At 47.3% G+C, this 20,971-nt stretch overlaps 1 protein-coding gene across 1 annotated transcript in view; it reads right to left on the bottom strand.

The window, feature by feature from the left end:
• The window catches only part of LOC129381422 (uncharacterized), a 44,895-nt gene that overhangs the window by 17,781 nt on the left and 6,143 nt on the right, over positions 1-20,971 (bottom strand). Inside the window, exons 3-4 of the mRNA XM_055064281.2 lie at positions 16,344-16,470; positions 9,890-9,966 (exon numbers count right to left, since the gene is read on the bottom strand). Coding sequence (XP_054920256.1) covers positions 9,890-9,966; positions 16,344-16,470 — 204 coding nt within the window. The remainder of the gene's footprint in view (positions 1-9,889; positions 9,967-16,343; positions 16,471-20,971) is intronic.

Raw genomic sequence — 20,971 nt, 5'->3', positions numbered from 1 at the left:
ACCTCGGGCAGAACAAGATATTGTTCGGAGCTAAAATGAACATGTCCGTTCCTTCGCGCTAACCTTCACCCACTATATTTGCTGCATCATCAAATAATAGGCGCATCAGATGCTTCACAATGTTCTTGCTCTTGTTCATGTATTACGAGCAGCCGACATAGCCCGTTGTAGACGAAGGCAAAGAAAAAATGTGCCCTGATGATGATGATGATATGTGGTGTTTAATGGCGCAAGGGCCAGGTGTGGCCAAAGAGCGCCATGACAAGTGGTGATGTTGACGATGTATTTATGGGGATGTGACTTGGCTGTAAAGTGGCCTAAAAATAGTTGCTGTAAAGTGCATAAAATCTACGTGATATAAAATTATGGCGATGACTAATGACGAATACTATGAACATTAAAATCCATCGTAAAAGAATGACATAGAATTGAAAATATATGAGATGGTAAAAATAGCTGGAGCACTGTTGCCTCGCCGGAGCCCTTGAAACATAAGGGTCTAGAGGCACGTGCTATACGAGAGAACTATCACAGCGCCATCCTCTGAAGAGAGGAGACGCTACGAACATGTGGGGCTAACAACATGCAATACAACATCTTTCAGGTAACTTAAGACTGCATTGGTGTCAAAGAGTGGTTCTGGACCAAGTAACATAACAGGATGAAGGGGGATGTGCTGCCGGTATGCTAAGAGAAAATGTTTCCTTCTTTCAGATTCGGCTTCCCGACACTCCAGTAGAACGGGGAGGACGGTCAGCCTCTCCCTGCATCTACCACAGGTTGGAGGCTCGTTTCCCGTGAGTAAAAAGTTATGTGTTCCAAAAGTGTGTCCTATTCTTAGACGGCAGAAGAGGACATCTATCCGGCGGGATTTTGTTACAGGAGGCCAGAAACCTAATTGTGGCTTTATTACATGCAGTTTATTATTTATTTCTTCGTCCCACATGCGTTGCCAGTGGTTTCGTAGTTTCCTTCTTAACAGATGCTTCAGGTCTGTGACAGGGACTGAAGCAGTAGGATTAACTGCATTCAATGAAATTGATGTGGCCATCTGGTCCACTAGAACGTTACCTTGGATGCCCCTATGGCCAGGCAGCCAGCAAATAATCACATGCTGGTTAGATACATATGCCTTACATAACACGGAATAGAGTTCAATTAGAACAGGATTTTTGTGCTTACAGAACGATATCAAAGACTTCACGACACTTAGGGAGTCTGTATATATAACTGATCTTTTGAGTTTTGATTTCCTTATATGCTTCACGGTCGATAATATTGCGTAGGCTTCAGCCGTAAAGATACTAGTTTCCGGATGCAGTACGCCGGATTCCGAGAAGGATGGACCGACGGCTGCATAGGACACCCCGTCGTGCGACTTCGATGCGTCTGTGTAGAACTCCGTGCAGGAGTGTTTGTGTTGGAGTTCCCGGAAATGCATTTGGATTTCAATGTCTGAAGCGTGCTTTGTAACTTGAACGAAAGATGTGTCGCATTGTATCAGCTGCCACTCCCAAGGAGGTAGCAGCTTGGCTGGATGCATTTGGCGAAGCTCGAGGAGTGGAACTTGCATTTCTTCACTAAGCTCCCTCACACGCAGCGAGAAAGGCTGTCTTACGGAGGGACGATTGCGAAAGAGTGTAGCGTATGTCATCTCGTTAACGGTATTATAACACGGATGTTGAGGATTAGAGTGGACTTTCAAAAAGTATGTTTGGCTGATGTATGTTCTCTGGATATGAAGTGACCACTCATTCGATTCTGCATATAAACTTTGTATGGGACTCGTTCTGAAAGCGCCCGTGGCTAAGCGGATTCCTAGATGGTGGACCGGATCTAGCATCTTTAGCGCGCTCGGGGCGGCAGAATGGTAGATCACGGCACCATAATCTAATCGTGACCGAATCAGGCTCTTATAGAGATTCATTAGGCACGTCCTGTCACTACCCCACGTAGTTTGCGATAGAAGTTTCAAGAGGTTCATTGTTTTCAGACATTTTTCTTTAAGATATTTTATGTGTGGGATGAAAGTGAGTCTATTGTCAAGTATAACACCTAGAAATTTGTGTTCTTTGTTAACAGGTATCTGTTGTCCACACAGTTCTAAGCAAGGATCCGGAACCAGGCCTCTCTTTCTTGTATACAGAACACAAGAACTCTTGTGAGGATTGATTTTAAATCCATTTTTCTCTGCCCACTGTGACACCTTGTTCAAACCATGCTGTACCTGTCTCTCGCAGACTGTGAGGTTGCAGGATTTAAAACCTATTTGTATATCGTCTACGTAGACGGAATAGAAAATAGCTGGTGGTAAAGATGCACGAAGCGCGTTCATCTTTACGACAAAGAGCATGCAGCTGAGTACGCCACCCTGGGGTACCCCAGTTTCCTGTTCAAATGTACGCGACAGTGCAGGACCTATTTTTACTCGGAATGTACGGTTCTCTAGGTAGCTCTCTATAGTATTTAGCATATTGCCGCGGATACCTAGCGCGGAAAGATGGCGAAGGATTCCGTACCGCCAGGTTGTGTCGTACGCTTTTTCCATATCCCGAAATACAGATAAGAAGGATTGCTTGTGCACGAAGGCATCGCGAATGCTCGCTTCGATGCGCACAAGATGGTCGGTTGTAGATCGCCCTTCCCGAAAACCACATTGAAATGGGTCAAGCATTTTACTGGACTCTAGGAGATGCACGAGACGGCGATTGACCATTTTTTCAAATACCTTACAAAGGCAACTTGTCAGGGCTATCGGGCGGTAACTTGCCACTGCGGAAGGATCTTTGCCTTGTTTAAAAACCGGGATCACAATGGCTTCTTTCCATGTAGTCGGGAAGTATCCCGCAGCCCAAATCGTGTTGAAAAGTGTGACTAGTGTAACTTGGGTGTCTTTATGTAAGTTTTTGATTATTTCATACATGATTCTGTCAGATCCCGGTGCAGAGCTCTTGCATGCGCTCAAGGCAGCTCTCAACTCGGCAATGCTAAAAGGACAGTTGTATGGTTCATTCCGTTGACATTTTCTCATGAGTGGCTTACTTTCTTCTATTTGTTTATATTTGAGAAAGGATTGTGAGTAATGGTTGGCACTTGACACGCTCTCAAAGTGCTCCCCAAGTGAGTCCGCCTGATCTTGTAGGGTATCGCCTTCTGTGTTTACCAAAGGAAGTGCATGTGCTTGTCGCCCTCTTATCCTATTGACCCTGTTCCAAGCTTTCGCCTCATCCCTGAACGAGTTAATACTCGATAGAAACATCTGCCAACTTTCTCGTCTGGCCTGTCGGCGGGTTCGCCTGCCTTCGGATTTTACTTTTTTAAAGTTGACTAGGTTCTCTGCAGTGGGAGAAGCGCGTAGCAACCCCCACGCCCTGTTCTGTTTTTTACGAGCGATCCTACAATCGTCGTTCCACCATGGGACACGTCGTTTGCAGGCCAAGCCTTTTACTTCTGATATGCATTTAAATGCGACATCTATTATGAATGCTGTAAAAAATTCGACTGCAGCGTCAATTCCTAACGAAGACAGGTCAGCCCATGAGATACTAGTTAGAGATCGAAATTTCTCCCAATCAGCTGTCTCAATCTTCCACCTAGGAGCGTATGGTGGATATTCGTTTTCTTTATATGATCTTAGCAGTATAGGGAAGTGGTCGCTACCGTAAGGGTTGTCGGTAACTTCCCTTTCAAGTTCAGGCAGTACAGACGGGGAGACTATACTAAGATCTATTGACGAAAAGGATCGGTTTGCAAGAGAGTAATATGTGGGTTCTTTCTTATTGAGAAGGCACGCTCCAGAAGAAAAAAGGAACTGTTCAACAAGGCGACCTCGCGCATCTATACGAGAGTCGCCCCACAGGGAGCTGTGCGCATTGAAATCGCCAAGAGCATAAGGTTCTGGCAATTGATCGATCAAAGCGTGAAATTCATGTTTGTTCAGTTGGTAATGCGGGGGTATGTAAAGGGAGCAAATGGTGATGAGTTTGTTTAGTAGGACAACTCGAACCGCCACTGCTTCAAGGGGCGTTTGAAGCTGTAGAGGTTGACACGCAATACTTCTATGAGTAAGAATCGCAACACCACCCGATGATGCGACGGCATCATCGCGATCTTTGCGAAACGTAACATACGTACGGTGAAAGTTTGTGTGTTTAGATTTTAAGTGTGTTTCCTGTAAACACAGCACTTTTGGATTATGTTTGTGGATGAGTTCTTGCAAATCATCAAGGTTTCTAAGGAGACCTCTGATGTTCCATTGAATGATTTGTGTATCCATGTTTAAGGTAAATTGGTGCTGTGTTTACGGAAACGGAGTGGATGCCTTATATTACAGAGCCCTTTCGAGGCCCTGTAATAGGTGTTTTGTTCTTTTTGAAGCGTTCGAGCGATTCTCGACGCTCCTTAGGCGTTTCGTGCGCCAAGGGGACAGGTGTAGTGTCCATTGCCTCGTGTGAGGCGCCGGACAAGCGCTCTTGCGAGCGAGAGGTTTTCAGAGGGAGTCCCGCCTTGGAGGGCAAGATCCCTGCGCCCACCAGCCCGGAGGTCGATGGGGCTCCCTGAGGGATTTGGCTGCGCTGGCCGTTGCCAGCGCTGGAGGGGGCCTCGGAGGTTGGGGCAGCCTCGGCTGCGCCCACCTTCGGGGTCGATGGCTCCGTCTGCTCTGTTGGCGGAGCAGCGCTAGCTGCAACCACCGTGGGGGCAGATGGCGTGACTGGCGACTCACTGACTGTGGGTCGGACAGCCGCCGGAGGCCGTTGTGACGCTGCCCCCTGACGCGCCACATCGGCAAAGGTTTTCCTGGGCAGGTACGATACCCGCCTACGTGCCTCCTTGAAACTTATATTTTCCTTTACTTTTATTGTTACAATTTCCTTTTCCTTTTTCCACGATGGGCACGACCGCGAGTACGCGGCGTGCTCCCCATCACAGTTTACACAGTGGAGAGTGTTTGCACAAGCTTCAGTGGCGTGTTCAAGGGCACTGCATTTGGCGCATGTTTGGCGGCCTCGGCAGCTCTGCGAGCTGTGGCCAAAACGTTGGCATTTGAAACATCTCAAGGGATTTGGCACATACGGGCGTACACGAAGCTTGATGTACCCGGCCTCGATTGACTCGGGCGGGACACTTGAATTGAAGGTGAGTATTAGGTGTTTGGTCGGAATTTCTTTACCGTCTCGCCTTATCTTGATCCTTTTGACATTTATGACATTCTGTTCGCTGAAGCCCTCCAAGAGCTCAGTCTCAGAGAGCTCCAGCAAATCATCGTCCGAGACAACGCCGCGGGAGGTATTCATCGTGCGGTGCGGGGTTACTACTACTTGGGTCTCCCCAAATGATACTAGCTGAGGCAGTTTTTCAAATTGCTTCTGATCGCGGAGCTCCAGGAGGAGGTCTCCGCTAGCCATCCTCGACACCTTATATCCTGGACCAAAAACTTCGGTAAGAGACTTACATACAAGGAACGGGGAGATTGTTCGCACTTGTTTAGCTGGTTTTTCAGAGTGGATCACGTGAAAACGAGGGAAGGATTCTTTTTGTCGACCAAAAAACTGGAATAAATCATCGGTGCGCCCTCTTTTCTGAGGGCGATCAGGAAGTGGAGGGAAGGATGTTGCCATAAAGGAATTGAATTTTCGGCAATAACGCCAGCCACCCACCATGGAGTCCTACAAGGGGACGCTACAGAGACTGTAAGAACAGGTCCTGTAAACGCCAGCTGTACGTCATCACTATAACCAAATATGAAATAACCTAGGTTGGTTAATCACACAAGGTTAACCCTTGCTGCCTGGAAAATATGGAAGTAAGCGGAAGGAAAGAGAAGACAGGAAAGATGAAAAGTGAGAGAAAGACGAAGGCTGGAGGGAGAGAGAGACAGGAAAAGGCAACTACCGATTTCCCCCGGGTGGGTCAGTCCGGGGGGGCCGTCTATGTGAAGCAGAGGCCAAAGGGGTGTGTTGCGTCCGCCGGGGGGCCTTAAAGGTCCAGACACCCAGCATCGGCTCAACCCCCAGGATCCCCCTTTCCCCAGACACGGCTAAGCCGCGCACGGCTACACGCGGGAGGGTCCGACCCTCGTGTGCTCGGGTCCGTGGTGTCGCAACACACCAAACGCCTGCTGACGCAGACGCCCCTGCGGGGAAAATGTGCCCTGTGCAACCTCTGCAGAATTTGTTGACCTGCTATGATTCATACATGCATTTGTCAACGACGTACTCGCATATCAGAAGGCGGTATCCGAATCGCATTTGAGGACTCCTCTAGATGAAGTTGTTAAGGAAATACAGGCTACAAGCATTTGTATTTTTATGAGCTCATTACGAATGAAGATTGCCCGTGCTTCTGGAATCTCGATTACATGCAAGTATGAAATGACTTACAGAAAGAAAGACTGGTTGAAGTCAGTACGACGTTTACTAAACCATTTTAACCCTCATAACCATGCGCGGCTCGCCCGACGGTGCCAGCCTGGCCACGCAGCGGCGCGCCATCTCTTGGAGGCGGCGCCAAATCCACGCCGCGTAACTCACGCGCCTCTGCCTTTGAAAACACTGGTAACCATATTTCAGCGCCAAAAAATGAGTATTGTATGGGGCGCTGTATTTGTGTTTTCAACGTGGCTATTCGAACTGACCAAGTAAACTTCAGCGTACAAGAAATTGCAGGTTGAGTGATGTTGTAAGCAGGCAAGAGTAAGAAATAGGAGTGAGTGATTGAAAACTCTATTCGAAACGCTTGGCGAATTTTGCGGAGTGGAGCTACAACCACCCCAATGTAGGTGACGGCCCGAGGCGTTTGACACGGGTGGTATCCTCGGCGTGCCGGATACCCCAAAGTTGATAGGCGAGGTCGTGGCTGAGAAGGGCGACCTCCCATAGCACCCAGTGGTTCGAGACTAGCATGTGTACCCCTTTCACCTGGGACTCCTTCTGCTCGCTAACATTGGAATCGGAAGAAATATATCTAACTTATTCGAGCAGTAACTAGCCTACGTATTGCGGGCCTGTACAGGGAGTTCAGGGCAAGAGACTGCATTTTCTTGATTTTGACTGGTTCCTCGGATGATCTCGTTTTGATCTCCCAACGATGCCCACTTGTTCTCGTTTTGTTCTCGCCCCAGTCACCTCCCATTCTCGTCTTGATTTCCTGGATTACGGCTCCCGAGTTTTGCTCAACGTCTCCTGAAGGTTGCCAAAAACGGGAGCTGCATGTATTGTGTGCGTGTGTGTGTGTGCGTGCCTGTGCGTAGAAAAAGATGAAGAGAGAGGAAAGGAGAAGGCCGGAGGGGCCAAGCCTCGTGCTCGGGTACGTGGTGCCGCAAAACACCAAACGCCTGCTGACGCGGACGCCCCTGCCGGGCTACGTGTATTTCATGCTTCAAGCGGCTGTCATTCCCAACATCCTTGTGTAGGCCATGGATAGACTATACGACAACATTAAAATCTGGCAGATCACACGCCCTGTGGGAGTCGATGTTATGCGAAGCCGTGTGCGCGTAGCCTACGAAGTTGATGAAACGACTGTGAGAGTACTAAGATGTAGGCGGATGTTTGATGACCTACATGACACGCATGTCATGAATTTCACTCTTGACATTACCAATCAATTACAGGAGTGCTGTTAAGCGCTAGTTCCCCCAGGATCGGGTCCACACGGAAACAAAAAATCCCGAAGACCCGCAGCGGAGGTTAAGCGGGCGTTAGGACTCTCCATACGTGGGACGATTCCGAAGATAATGCAATGCCGGGTCAACCCGCTGCAGCGTACAGTTCGCCATTAAGGGGCCCACATACACAGCCTCCTTGGTCATTCTTCACAGATTGGAAGGGCACCGAGTTTTTAGGTGCGTCATACACTCTTATACTATACCAATTTTGGTACATACCAAGACGTAGGTGGCTAATTCATGACGTACATGACACGAAAATCAGGAATTTCCTGTTATGACCTGTCATTTCTGTTCGCGATGCAGTCTTGACATACTATGCCAATTGTTGCAGATACCAAGTGAACGAAACGACCATGAGAGCACCAAGATGTAGGAGGCTGTTTCATGACCTACATGACATATCCGAATTATGCCCCATCATTGATCATTGCTGATGCGTTCTAGTCATATTATGCCATTTTTTGTGCCTACCAAGTTAACAGAACTACCGTGAGACATTCAAGGCGTTTGACAGAGACAGACAGACAGACAGACAGAGACAGAGACAGACAGACAGAGACAGAGACAGACAGACAGAGACAGAGACAGACAGACAGAGACAGACAGACAGAGACAGACAGAGACAGACAGAGACAGACAGAGACAGACAGAGACAGACAGAGACAGACAGAGACAGACAGAGACAGACAGAGACAGACAGAGACAGACAGAGACAGACAGAGAATGACAGAGGCAGACAGACAGACAGACAGACACTGCCAGATTAGCAAAGTTTGACCAAAAATGCTTTGCATTTAAGAGATTAGTCAATCAGCATATGTAAGAGTTGTGTTGCAGTCCTCATATTAGCTTGGAAACCAATGAAGAAGTGATAATTTGCGAGGCAATGACACCAAACTGTGCAACAGAGAGCATAAATGTACGTTACAAGTGGGGACAGTATAGCTAGGTTTGCAAATGTTGTAGCTAGGGACACATCTTAACTTCCCAGTAATTGCGTGAAATTAAAAAAAAAGAAAAGCACGAGATTTAGCAATAATTACGGTGGAAGCTTCCTCATGACGACCAACGATGATAGGTCAGTTAGCATTAAGCCAATGTAGGGACAGACCGCAAAACTGAATACACGTCCATTTACAATGTGAAATAGAGGGGAGAGTCTAGTAAGAACGCTAATCGCGTCTTCACATGGCATAAAGAAAATTTAAATAAAAGCCGCTTGCCAACCTCCTGTACTAAAGATTTCAGTTTAGCATCTCTGAATTTTAATGAACTATAGTATTGTTGCATACGGGAATATTTGGGGCAAATTCATTGTCGAACGTTTATACTTGTATGAGTAGCACCGCTAAAATCGCAACTAATATCACTTAGATCAGTGAAGGAGGTTGCACAGGTACTGGGAAAACTAAAAATGCTTCAAGTAAGCAAACAGTGCTAATCATCTTACAAAATAAAGGAACGTATTTAGTGTGGGAAGCAGTGGTGTCTTCATGTCGTGGAATTTCTTGATGCTGTCACGTGCTGGTGACGTTGAAGAATACAGTAGCAATACTGTGAAACACAAAACTAACTTTTATTGGGCGAACCTGTGCCCACAAAAACAGGCTACACTTATAGCACAACGATAGCGACGAACACGGTCGGCGATCGTCGAAAATCTGACCAGCGGGTCGAGCGCGTCGGCTTCTATACAGCAGTCATCGAATGTTCCAGACTAATCGTTGGGACCCGCATGCCTTCAACAAAGTCGCGCAATGGCAAAGTAACCAAAGCAACCACGGTTGGTATCTAAGCAATATCTTTGTCAACAAAGTTCAACGTGCTTAAGAGAAAAATTATGGTGCCAGCACGACGAACACACAGATTCTGCTTGACAAATAAAAATTGAGATCAATGGTGAAGCGCCGATTTTCATTGCTCCTGAATTGATGACTGCGTAAAATGTACAGCCTGGGCCTCTGCCTTCATCACCTGGGAGCGTGCCTTTGCACTTCACTGATCTGAGAATAAATGCATTCAAACATAGGTTGTGCATGAATTTGCACGCATCTGCACAAATTTCTTACTAAGGAGATTGGTAAGGCGCCTCCTGCGGAAACCGACTTGGCGGCTTTGATTAATCGCGTCTTCATGGGCAATAAATGCACCACTGCCACGGTGGACGTAGGGCATCTCTCCTATGTTTGTTGCAAAGGCGAATGACCATCGCCTACGTACCGTCGAGGTTGTACGTCTGGTCGGCTATCGACCTGAGCTGCGCGTTCCGCTGGCAACGCCAGGCGTCGTCAGAACAGCTGCAAATTAAAAAAAGTATTGGTATGAGATACTTACAGCGGTGACAAAAAGTTGAAAATATCCTTTATTATAAGCAAGTTCCGAGAAACCAAAGCTCTGTTTGGTAATCAAGATGGTTCCAATGTTCCGGTCTCACTCAGAGCCCTTACAACGGGTCAGCCTAGGTGATGGACAATCCGCATCATCGAGGCACTATAAGTAGCCAATTGATACTTTTGGCCCCGTAATCTAGGCGTGTTCCAATTAGGAATTTGTAAATGTTTGAGGAAGCTCTTGTCACTATACCCCACGTTGTTTGCGACAGAATTTTAAGAATGCACATTGTTTTTTGGGGCATTTCTTTTCAAAGTACTTAAGGACTGAGTGACAAACTGTGATATAGAGCAGAGAAATCTTGCTGCATCGGCAATATCCACAGTAGATTTCCTCTTCTGTTAATCTTGCCCCCCCCCCCCCCTTTTTCCCTTCCGCAAGTGCAGGGTAGCCAATCGGGCTCATTGTTGGGTAACCTCAATGCCTATCATTTACCCTATCTCTTTCTAAGGCGTAGAGTAAAGGTTAACTTCGGCCTAAAATGCTGCCTTAAAATTGAGTGCTCTTTATTCACAGGTAAGTGTTGCTGATGCACCTCAATATGGGATACCGGAACGACGCCTCTATTTCTTGAAAAAAATAAAGGAGGGGCTTCTCAAGAAATGCGGCTTAAATCAATTCTGCGCTGGTGTTGACGCTTTGGTCAAGCCAATTTCAACTTGTCTTCTCAGCATGCAAGGTCACACGAGTTAAATAGAATCGGCAAGTCATCAACATCAATGGATTAAAGCATACGTTGCGCAATAAATGAACGTGCTAAATTCATTTTTCACAACAACAATGATACAAATAGGTCGCCCCCACCCTGGTAACCCAGTATTCTCGATGAATGGCCTGGACGGAATGTTGCCAGCACTAATATGGTACGTTAGGTTCGATAAATAACTTTCTACTACATTAAGCATGTTGCCTCGAATGCCCATTTCCGAGAGCTGTCGCAAACTTCCGTAAGGCAAGGTGAGGCGTCAAGCGTTTTCGATATCAAGAAATAATGAGAGAAATAACTGTTTTTAAGCAAAAGCTATACGTATGTAAGATACAATCCGCACGAGGTGGTCAGTTGTGGATCGCCTGTTTTAAAGCATCGTTCATAAACGTCAAGTAGTTTGTCTCGTTCAAGAAAGTAATAGCCCACGAGTGATCATCTTTTGTAATAGATTAAACGAGCAGCTTCATGACGCCATAGGCCATAGAAGATGTATCCGAGCCCTGTTTCAAGATGGAGACATAAATAACCTTTTTCAGTGCTATGGAAATTTATATTGTTGCCCACATGGCGTTCAAAACTGGCGAGACAAATATGCGTATCAGCGTGAATGTGTTTTATTATTGCGGACATAGTCTGATCAGTTGCCGGAGCAGAGTTCTCACGAGTTATTTAGGACGTTCCACTCGAGGTAGGGCATGAGTGTATATGATGCGGTGCTGCTGTCTTTCGAGGAGAATGCTTTATCTCAAGCTGAAGAATTTTGGCTCGTTATCAATAAAGAGGCATCCACAAAAGACAAACTTCCAGCGAGAATCTCCCCAATGGGGGCTACGTGCATTTTCTTCTCGAAATACTCTGTGGGTTTCCGGAATTTCATCCGTAAGGCTCTGAAACTGTTTCGCGAATTTGGTGGTTGGGAGGTACGCAAACGGAAGTGATTTTTACCAGCCTGTCGAGCAGCAGTGTTGGGACAGCAACAGCTTCAAAGGTCGTTCTGAGTTGTATTTGATAGCTAGGAATTTCATTATTTACTATTATAGCCACACCAGCCGACGAGGTGAGACCATCGTCGCGGTCTCGCTTAAAAATGACATTCCCTAGGAATGTGTGTGTGTAGATATTACGTGTGTTTCCTGAACACCCAGAGCTTTTAAGAATTGATAAATTATGGGGTTTTACTTGCCAAAGCCACGATTTGATTATGAGGCACGCCGTAGTGGGGAACTCGGAAATAACTTGGTCTACCAGGGGCTCCTTAACGTGCGCCTAACTCTGAGCAAATGGGTGGTTTCTCATTTGGCGCCCATCAAAATGCAGCAGCCGTGGTCGGACTTTAATCCCGCGATCTCGTGCTTAGCAGCCGAACACCATAGCCACTACGCAACCACAGCGGTTCGCAGTCATCATCATCATCATCATCAGCCTGATTACGCCCACTGCAGGGCAAAGGCCTCTCCCATACTTCTCCAACTACCCCGGTCATGTACTAATTGTGGCCATGTTGACCCTCCAAACTTCCTAATCTCATCTGCCCACCTAACTTTCTGTCGCCCCCTGCTACGCTTCCCTTCCCTCGGAATCCAGTCCGTAACCCTTAATGACCATCGGTTATCTTCCCTCCTCATTACATGTCCTGCCCATGCCCATTTCTTTTTCTTGATTTCAACTAAGATGTCATTAACGCGCGTTTGTTCCCTCACCCAATCTGCTCTTTTCTTATCCCTTAACGTTACACCTATCATTCTTCTTTCCATAGCTCGTTGCGTCGTCCTCAATTTAAGTAGAACCCTTTTCGTAAGCCTCCAGGTTTCTGCCCCGTACGTGAGTACTGGTAAGACACAGCTGTTATACACTTTTCTCTTGAGGGATAATGGCAACCTGCTGTTCATGATCTGCGAATGCCTGCCAAACGCACCCCAGCCCATTCTTATTCTTCTGATTACTTCACTCTCATGATCTGGATCAGCAGTCACTACCTGTCCTAAGTAGATGTATTCTCTTACCACTTCCAGTGCCTCGCTACCTATCGTAAACTGCTGTTCCCTTCCGAGACTGTTAAACATTACTTTAGTTTTCTGCAGATTCATTTTTAGTCCCACCCTTCTGCTCTGCCTCTCCAGATCAGTGAGCATGCATTGCAGTTGGTCCCCTGAGTTACTAAGCAAGGCAATATCATCAGCGAAGCGCAAGTTACTAAGGTATTCTCCATTTACTCTTATCCCCAATTCTTCCCAATCCAGGTCTCTGAATACCTCCTGTAAACACGCTGTGAATAGCATTGGAGAGATCGTATCTCCCTGCCTGACGCCTTTCTTTATTGGGATTTTGTTGCTTTCTTTATGGAGGAGTACAGTGGCTGTGGAGCCGCTATAGATATCTTTCAGTATTTTTACATACGGCTCGTCTACACCCTGATTCCGCAATGCCTCCATGACTGCTGAGGTTTCGACTGAATCAAACGCTTTCTCGTAATCAATGAAAGCTATATATAATGGTTGGTTATATTCCGCACATTTCTCTATCACCTGATTGATAGTGTGAATATGATCTATTGTTGAGTAGCCTTTACGGAATCCTGCCTGGTCCTTTGGTTGACGGAAGTCTAAGGTGTTCCGGATTCTATTTGCAATTACCTTAGTAAATACTTTGTAGGCAACGGACAGTAAGCTGATCGGTCTATAATTTTTCAAGTCTTTGGCGTCGCCTTTCTTATGGATTAGGATTATGTTAGCGTTCTTCCAAGATTCCGGTACGCTCGAGGTCTTGAGGCATTGTGTATACAGGGTGGCCAGTTTTTCTAGAACAATCTGCCCACCATCCTTCAGTAAATCTCCTGTTACCTGATCCTCCCCAGCTGCCTTCCCCCTTTGTATAGCTCCCAAGGCTTTCTTTACTTCTTCCGGCGTTACTTCTGGGATATCGAATTCCTCTAGATTATTCTCTCTTCCATTATCATCGTTGGTGCCACTCGTACTGTATAAATCTCTATAGAACTCCTCAGCCACTTGAACTATCTCATCCATATTAGTAATGATATTGCCGGCTTTGTCTCTTAGCGCATACATCTGATTCTTGCCAATTCCTAGTTTCTTCTTCAGTGCTTTTAGGCTTCCTCCGTTCCTGAGAGCTTGTTCAATTCTATCCATGTTATACTTCCTTATGTCAGCTGTCTTACGCTTGTGGATTAACTTCGAAAGTTCTGCCAGTTCTATTCTAGCTGTAGGGTTAGAGGCTTTCATACATTGGCGTTTCTTGATCAGATCTTTCGTCTCCTGCGATAGCTTACTGGTATCCTGTCTAACGGAGTTACCACCGACTTCTATTGCACACTCCTTAATGATGCCCACAAGATTGTCGTTCATTGCTTCAACACTAAGGTCCTCTTCGTGACTTAAAGCCGAATACCTGTTCTGTAGCTTGATCTGGAATTCCTCTATTTTCCCTCTTAGCGCTAACTCATTGATCGGCTTCTTATGTACCAGTTTCCTCCGTTCCCTCCTCAGGTCTAGGCTAATTCGAGTTCTTACCATCCTGTGGTCACTGCAGCGCACCTTACCGAGCACGTCCACATCTTGTATGATGCCAGGGCTAGCGCAGAGTATGAAATCTATTTCATTTCTAGTCTCGCCGTTCGGGCTCCTCCATGTCCACTTTCGGTTATTCCGCTTGCGGAAGAAGGTATTCATTATCCTCATATTATTCTGTTCTGCAAACTCTACTAATACCTCCCCCCTGCTATTCCTAGTGCCTATGCCATATTCCCCCACTGCCTTGTCTCCAGCATGCTTCTTGCCTACCTTGGCATTGAAATCGCCCATCAGTATAGTGTATTTAGTTTTCACTCTACGCATCGCCGATTCCACGTCTTCATAGAAGCTTTGGACTTCCTGGTCATCATGACTGGATGTAGGGGCGTAGACCTGTACAACCTTCATTTTGTACCTCCTATTAAGTTTCACAACAAGACATGCCACCCTCTCGTTAATGCTATAGAATTCCTGTATGTTAACAGCTATATTCTTATTAATCAGGAATCCGACTCCTAGTTCTCGTCTCTCCGCTAAGCCCCGGTAGCACAGGACGTGCCCGCTCCTTAACACTGTATATGCTTCTTTTGGCCTCCTAACTTCACTGAGCCCTATTATATCCCATTTACTGCCCTCTAATTCTTCCAATAGCACTGCTAGACTCGCCTCACTAGATAATGTTCTTGCGTTAAACGTTGCCAGGTTCATATTCCAATGGCGGCCTGTCCGGAGCCAGGGATTCTTAGCACCCTCTGCAGCGTCGCAGGTCTGACCGCCGCCGTGGTCAGTTGCTTCGCAGCTGCTGGGGACTGAGGGCCGGGGTTTGATTGTTGTGTTCATATAGGAGGTTGTGGCCAAGTACTGCACCAGGGTGGCCAATCCTGCTCTGGTGAGGGAGTGTGTTACCGGTTCTGGTCACCGGCATCAGGCCACACTCCAGGCCTGTTTATGCAATTTTATCAACACGCGGATTTTTTTTTTTTTTTTTTTTAATCCGGTGGAAAATTGCGCGGCACCGGGATTCGAACCACGGACCTCTTGCACGCGAGGCGGGTGTTCTACCTCTACGCCACCGCTATGCTCGCAGTACTTTTGCACTAAGTTTCTAAATTGGCTGTTTGACATCATATAAATTGTGTAAAAGTCTCCTTACGTTCTTCTGCAATATTAGTGGGTACATATTGGAGAATGCATTTGTGCTGTGTGTCTAATATAAGACAGCTAACTTAGCTTACAGAGTCCTTTTGGTTCTATATGACCCAGGGTTACTGTGGGTTATAGGGCTCGAAGGGAAACGGTGGTGCCGTTCGTCTATTAATCGTGTTCAGCGCTATTCTTGGAAGTGGTAATTTGGCAACGCCTCGCCTTGAGTGACAGTATCTTTATATGCCACAAACATAGAAGTTGATGAGGTTTTCTTGGATGGCGGTGCAACGCTGGGCTGAGCCCACCGAAGAGGCTTGTTGCCCAACATTGGCCACATTCTTCGAGGGGAAGGTTGCTGCGGCACTGTCCCTTTATACACCGCATGAGCCTACCCTATTGTATAGAGAAATGAGACGCGTCTTCTTGCGTCCTTGAAGCGTATTCACGCGTCTTTGAAATGTCTTCACGCGTCTTTGAAACATCCTCACGCGTCTTTGAAACATCTTCACGCGTCTTTGAAACATCTTCACGCGTCTTTGAAACATCTTCACGCGTCTTTGAAACATCTTCACGGGTCTTTGAAACATCTTCACGGGTCTTTGAAACATCTTCACGCATCTTTGAAACCTCTTCACGCATTTTTGAAACCTCTTCACGCATTTTTGAAACATCTTCACGCATTTTTGAAACCTCTTCACGCATCTTTGAAACCTCTTCACGCATCTTTGAAACCTCTTCACGCGTCTTTGAAGTAGACATTTACTCTTGCTTTTACAGTAATGATCTATTTTGCTATTTTCTATGTGGCATAAAATCGGGAGTGAGGGGCCCGGTCGCCGTTGCAGTTTGCCCAATGGCTTGGTTGTGTTATGTCAATAATTATTTCGATATGTTGGCTCACCTCGCGGTGTCTTTCGTAGGGGAGCATAGTTTCTCGATGTTAGCGTGGCCCGTTCTGGGCCAGGCGTGATCGGCAGTAGTGGTGGACACCACAGGTGCGTAGTTCGTGCTTCCGCTGTCAGTGTCATCTGCACCGCCCGAAAAAACAGCAGAGGTGTTTACTCGTCGCTATGCAGAGGTTATTCAAAGCGCATGAAAAATAAATGGTGGCATGCAAAACATTTTAGTTGCGCTCCCGTACAGCTGCGTAACGTGGGTACCCAGAAACGAAGGACTAGAGGGGAACAAAGCGGCCCACGCCGCTGCCCGCGAGCACGTCAGCCGGGCTCCACTCTCCCCCCCCGCGCTCTCGGACCCGTGATAGAAGAGGCGGAGGCCATACCCACCAACTATTCGGCCATATTGCAACATTACAGGCTCGATCGTCGAGTATACCCTCCACCGCACCCTAAACTCAACAGAGAAGAAGGCCTGATCCTCAGATGCCTGCAAAGTAATACGTACACGCACGGAACGATAATGCATCGTCTCTACTCGAAGCCCCACGGCTACCGCTGCCCACTTTGCAACGTACCCGACACTCTGGCACACTTGCTCCTGGAATGCCCGTGGCAGGAAGGCAGCGAAATGCAACCAGAAACGCACGCAAAACGAGCAATAGAAGCAAACGACCTATTCGAAACGTGGGAGGCCAAGCTAACCCTCGGGTACCTGGAAGACCGACGACAACTTGTCGCCAGGGCCAAGAGGGCAGTCGAAGCCAGAGGGTTCCTGGTCTAAGGAGCCTTTCCATCTTAGGGAGGTACCCGGCCTCGCTCGGAACACTGTTTCGTTTAATAAACGTTTCTCTCTCTGTCTCTCTCTGGGCTTTAGGGATAGGGAAGGCTGGCTGCTGTGTTGGCGTGTGCAGTGCGTGTTTTCTTTCCGGAATTCTAGAATTCGAAGCTCAGTGCACGAAAAAGATTCACATTGACGTGAGAGACAATCACGTTGAAATTAGTGGAATGTAGATTTTTCTAAAAATAAATACGCAGCAAACAATACAGCAGATTAGAACACGCCCATTTGCTAAGCGAAACACTACAGGTCGTATTGTTTTAGTGCGCTACAAAGGTCAAACCTATGTTTCCAATTTCAAGCAAGAGGTGTGTTCCATGCTTCCTTAAGGTCGCAAAAAAAACGTATGTTAAATTCAATAAGCACAATTTGGCTCACGCCATACTTGCTTTTACCAAGAAGGACGCGTTCTTGCTATTGCAAAGCTGCTTAGTTAGCAACGCGCAAAAGGAAACTTCATCTCGGAGGCTTCTGTCTAAGTACGTAGGAGCAGGGATATTTTTCTCAGTCACGCTTGCGCCAGATTTGATGCAGGCTATCGAATGTGGAAAAAAATGATGAAATCTTGTAACTGCCATAAACTAACCTATTGTTGAGATGGTGAGTGTCCTTAATAAAAATATTGAATGCGCGAAAATTTGTAATAAAGGAATATCAAGCTTGCAACTGTGTATTCGATCAATAAAAACGATATAATTCTGGAAAGTAATTGACTAATACCCGTAAATATGGAATAATGATACGCAGTGGTCCAAATTTTACCACAATGTTATAGCTAGGACTTTTAAAAATGCCCGGAAGCATTTGTCATTTCTGTAAATTGTAGACTCATAAATCAAACTCGGCCTCTTTAGATATTCTGTATCTTGCGGTTCACAGGACTGCTATACTTGTTTGAGGATTAGAGTTACTAAATTGCATAGGTTGTGTCAAATTTCGGAAAAATTGCCAATTTTCGGGAATTTCGGCATACCATCCAGGTCCTACGTGTGTAATTCCCTGACTGCAGTCACTAGAACATTCTCAAATGCAACGAACATCGTTCATGTCAGTCTAAGAGCTGTTACTCAAAGCATTTTGGCATTCTGCATGTTGACCATGAAAATGGTCAACATGCCGAAGCTTTCTATTGGCTTTTAATAGGAAGCTTCCAGCCGAAGCTTCCTATTAAAAAGAAAGTTGTTTCGAACGCTTGGGTGGTGCAGCGAAAGGATGACTGCCGAATGATGTCACCAACCCGAATGTTGACACTTTCATTACTATTGCACCCCGATATCGACTAACTTGTATATGTCAACGGGTTGTGTGCAAAAGTGCACCTACAGGTTCTGCATACCACCTATTGATTGTTAGCAGTAGGCAGCCTGATCGAGTCGTGGGCGAAGGAAAAGGTGACAGAACAAGTGTGAAAATTTCATTCAAGCTTGAATAGCAAGGAAAATCATGTCATGATGAGATAAATACAAGCTTCAACTGATAGTGAACTGTTCTTCAAGAGCCCAGCTATGCGATGCATATATTTACCTACGTCTGTAGCTGAACTTCCTAAGAATGTATTTACAGTTAGCCATGCATGTTAGCCGTTGGACAAAGTAACAGCATGTTACGTTTCGCCTACGACGCGCGGTATAGCCGGCGTGGATGCAACGGACGCCGGGGCTTCGTTCAAAGCGGCGGACATTTTGGCCCGTTCAGCGCTGCCGCAACGCCTCCCGCCAAGCGCGTCCAGGCATATTTCAATGCCACGTGTCTTCGTGTGTGCGTGTGGGTGTGTGCATGTTGGTGCCCACGCTTGTCAAAGCGCGGTAGCCGGGGAGAGGAGCTCCCCAACTGTGAAGCGAGGAGATCGGACCGGCGCCGGCCCGGCGGATGCGTCACTTCTCGTCTCAACGTGTCCGTGCGCCGCCGTCGCGTGCGCCTCAAACCGAGCCGTTCCTTCTTGCCCTCGCCGAGAGTATAAAATCAGCTGCCCCCGGACGCCAGTAAAGAGGCTCCGATTTCTTCCGTCGAGTAACGTGCTTTCCCCTCTCTCCACTTCGGTCGACCTCACCGGCCGCTCTTTTGCGACGCTATAATAAACAAGTTGTTCTGTTAGCAGTCGACTCCTCCTTTGCTAGGACCTTCGGATGCTTCCAGCTGTGCCCCAGGCCGCCAGGCCAACGCTACCCTTGGGGTTTGCGACCCAGATGCAACAACTGGCTGCCAGCGGTGAGATCACGACAACGGAGGCCAGCAGCGAAGATATGCGGTCGACTGTATGCTGGGGCAGCACAACGACCATCCGGGAGCCGTGCAATGAGCCCTGTGTGATGACTGGTTGCCTGCAGCGGAACGACGGCGCTGAATTCTTGGCTGCGAGGTTTGGTGAGTGCGGGACTTTCTTCTTCTGAGTTTTGCCAGGCTTTTGTTAGTGTCAGAAACAGAGCTGGTAATTGTGGTTGTCGTTGCTCCCGGGTTAGTTTGCGGCAAGACAGTAGAGTAGGCAGTAGAGAAAGCAGCATTGAGAGCAGCCATGGATTGGAAGTCCTTGCGCAAACCGAAATTGCTGAAGCTTGCAAGAGAGTTGGGTCTGGATGTCTCAAACAAACTCAGAAAACCAGAACTACTAATGGCTATTCTTGAGTTAGAAGCTGAGGATGTGCAGGAGAGCGCGTATCGTTCAAAATGACTGACCTGATGCGGCCGTTTAAGCTCGCAGAGGACATTGGTTTGTTCCTGGTTAACTTTGAGCGAACGTGCGAGAAGCAGGGGTTCTCTCGGGAAACGTGGCCACAGCGCTTGCTCACTTTGTTACCCGGCGAGGCGGCCGACGTAGTCGCTCGCTTGAAGAGAGAGGAGGCAGAGGATTTCGACCAAGTGAAATCAAGTCTGCTAAAAAGTACAGGCTGTCAGTGGAGGCGTTCCGTCGGAAGTTTCGGGAATATGAGAAAGGCAGAAGTGAGTCATATACAGAGTTTGCCTACAGGCTTATGTCAAACATGCAGGAGTGGCTTAAAGAAGAGAAGGCGTTTGGTGACCACGAGAAAGTTCTGCAGTGTTTCGGGCTGGAACAGTTTTATAGTTGGTTACCTGAGAACGTGCGGTAGTGGGTCTTGGACAGGCCAGACGTTAGTACGGTGGCTAAAGCCGCTGAGCTAGCCGAGGAGCTTGTGAATTTGGCTCCAAGATTGAGAGGGCGAAGTTCACGCCCATGGGAGCAAGGGGGACACACGTAATGCGGATGCGAGTGAAAGCAGTCCGACCGAACGTAAGGAGATGGCGGCAGCCGAAGCCGAACGCAGAAAGCGGTTCGAGATGAGGCAAGCGCGCGTGTGTTATACGTGCCAGAAGCCGGGTCACTTTTCAGCGCAGTGTCCAGAAACAAAAACAAAAGTCATGTTTTTGTCATTATGCAGCACTGACGAGAACATGAAGCTTCTCGAGCCTTACATGCGAGACCTCCTCGTGAACGGGAAAGAGTGCCGAGTGCTTCGTGATTCCGCAGCTACAATGGATGTAGTTCACCCCTCTTACGTAGAACCCGATATGTTCACGGGCGAGTGCGCATGAATCAAGCAAGCCGTGAAAGCTCATAGCGTGTGTCTGCCCGTAGCAAAAGTGCTTATTGAAGGACCTTTCGGAGCACTTGAGAAGGAGGCCGCAGGGTCATCTATGCTGCCCCCCCCCATTACCCGTACCTATTTTCGAACAGGTCCGATCACCTCCTGCGCGAGAAGGGGCTTTTGTTTGGTGAGGCTAGCATTCAGGCCTTAACTAGATCGAGAGTTCGGGAGCTCGCTGCAAAGGCGGTAT

The sequence above is a fragment of the Dermacentor andersoni genome, unplaced genomic scaffold (genome assembly GCF_023375885.2).
Source record: "Dermacentor andersoni unplaced genomic scaffold, qqDerAnde1_hic_scaffold ctg00000033.1, whole genome shotgun sequence".
NCBI lineage: Eukaryota > Metazoa > Arthropoda > Arachnida > Ixodida > Ixodidae > Dermacentor > Dermacentor andersoni.
This window is presented reverse-complemented; position numbering and strand designations above follow the sequence as displayed.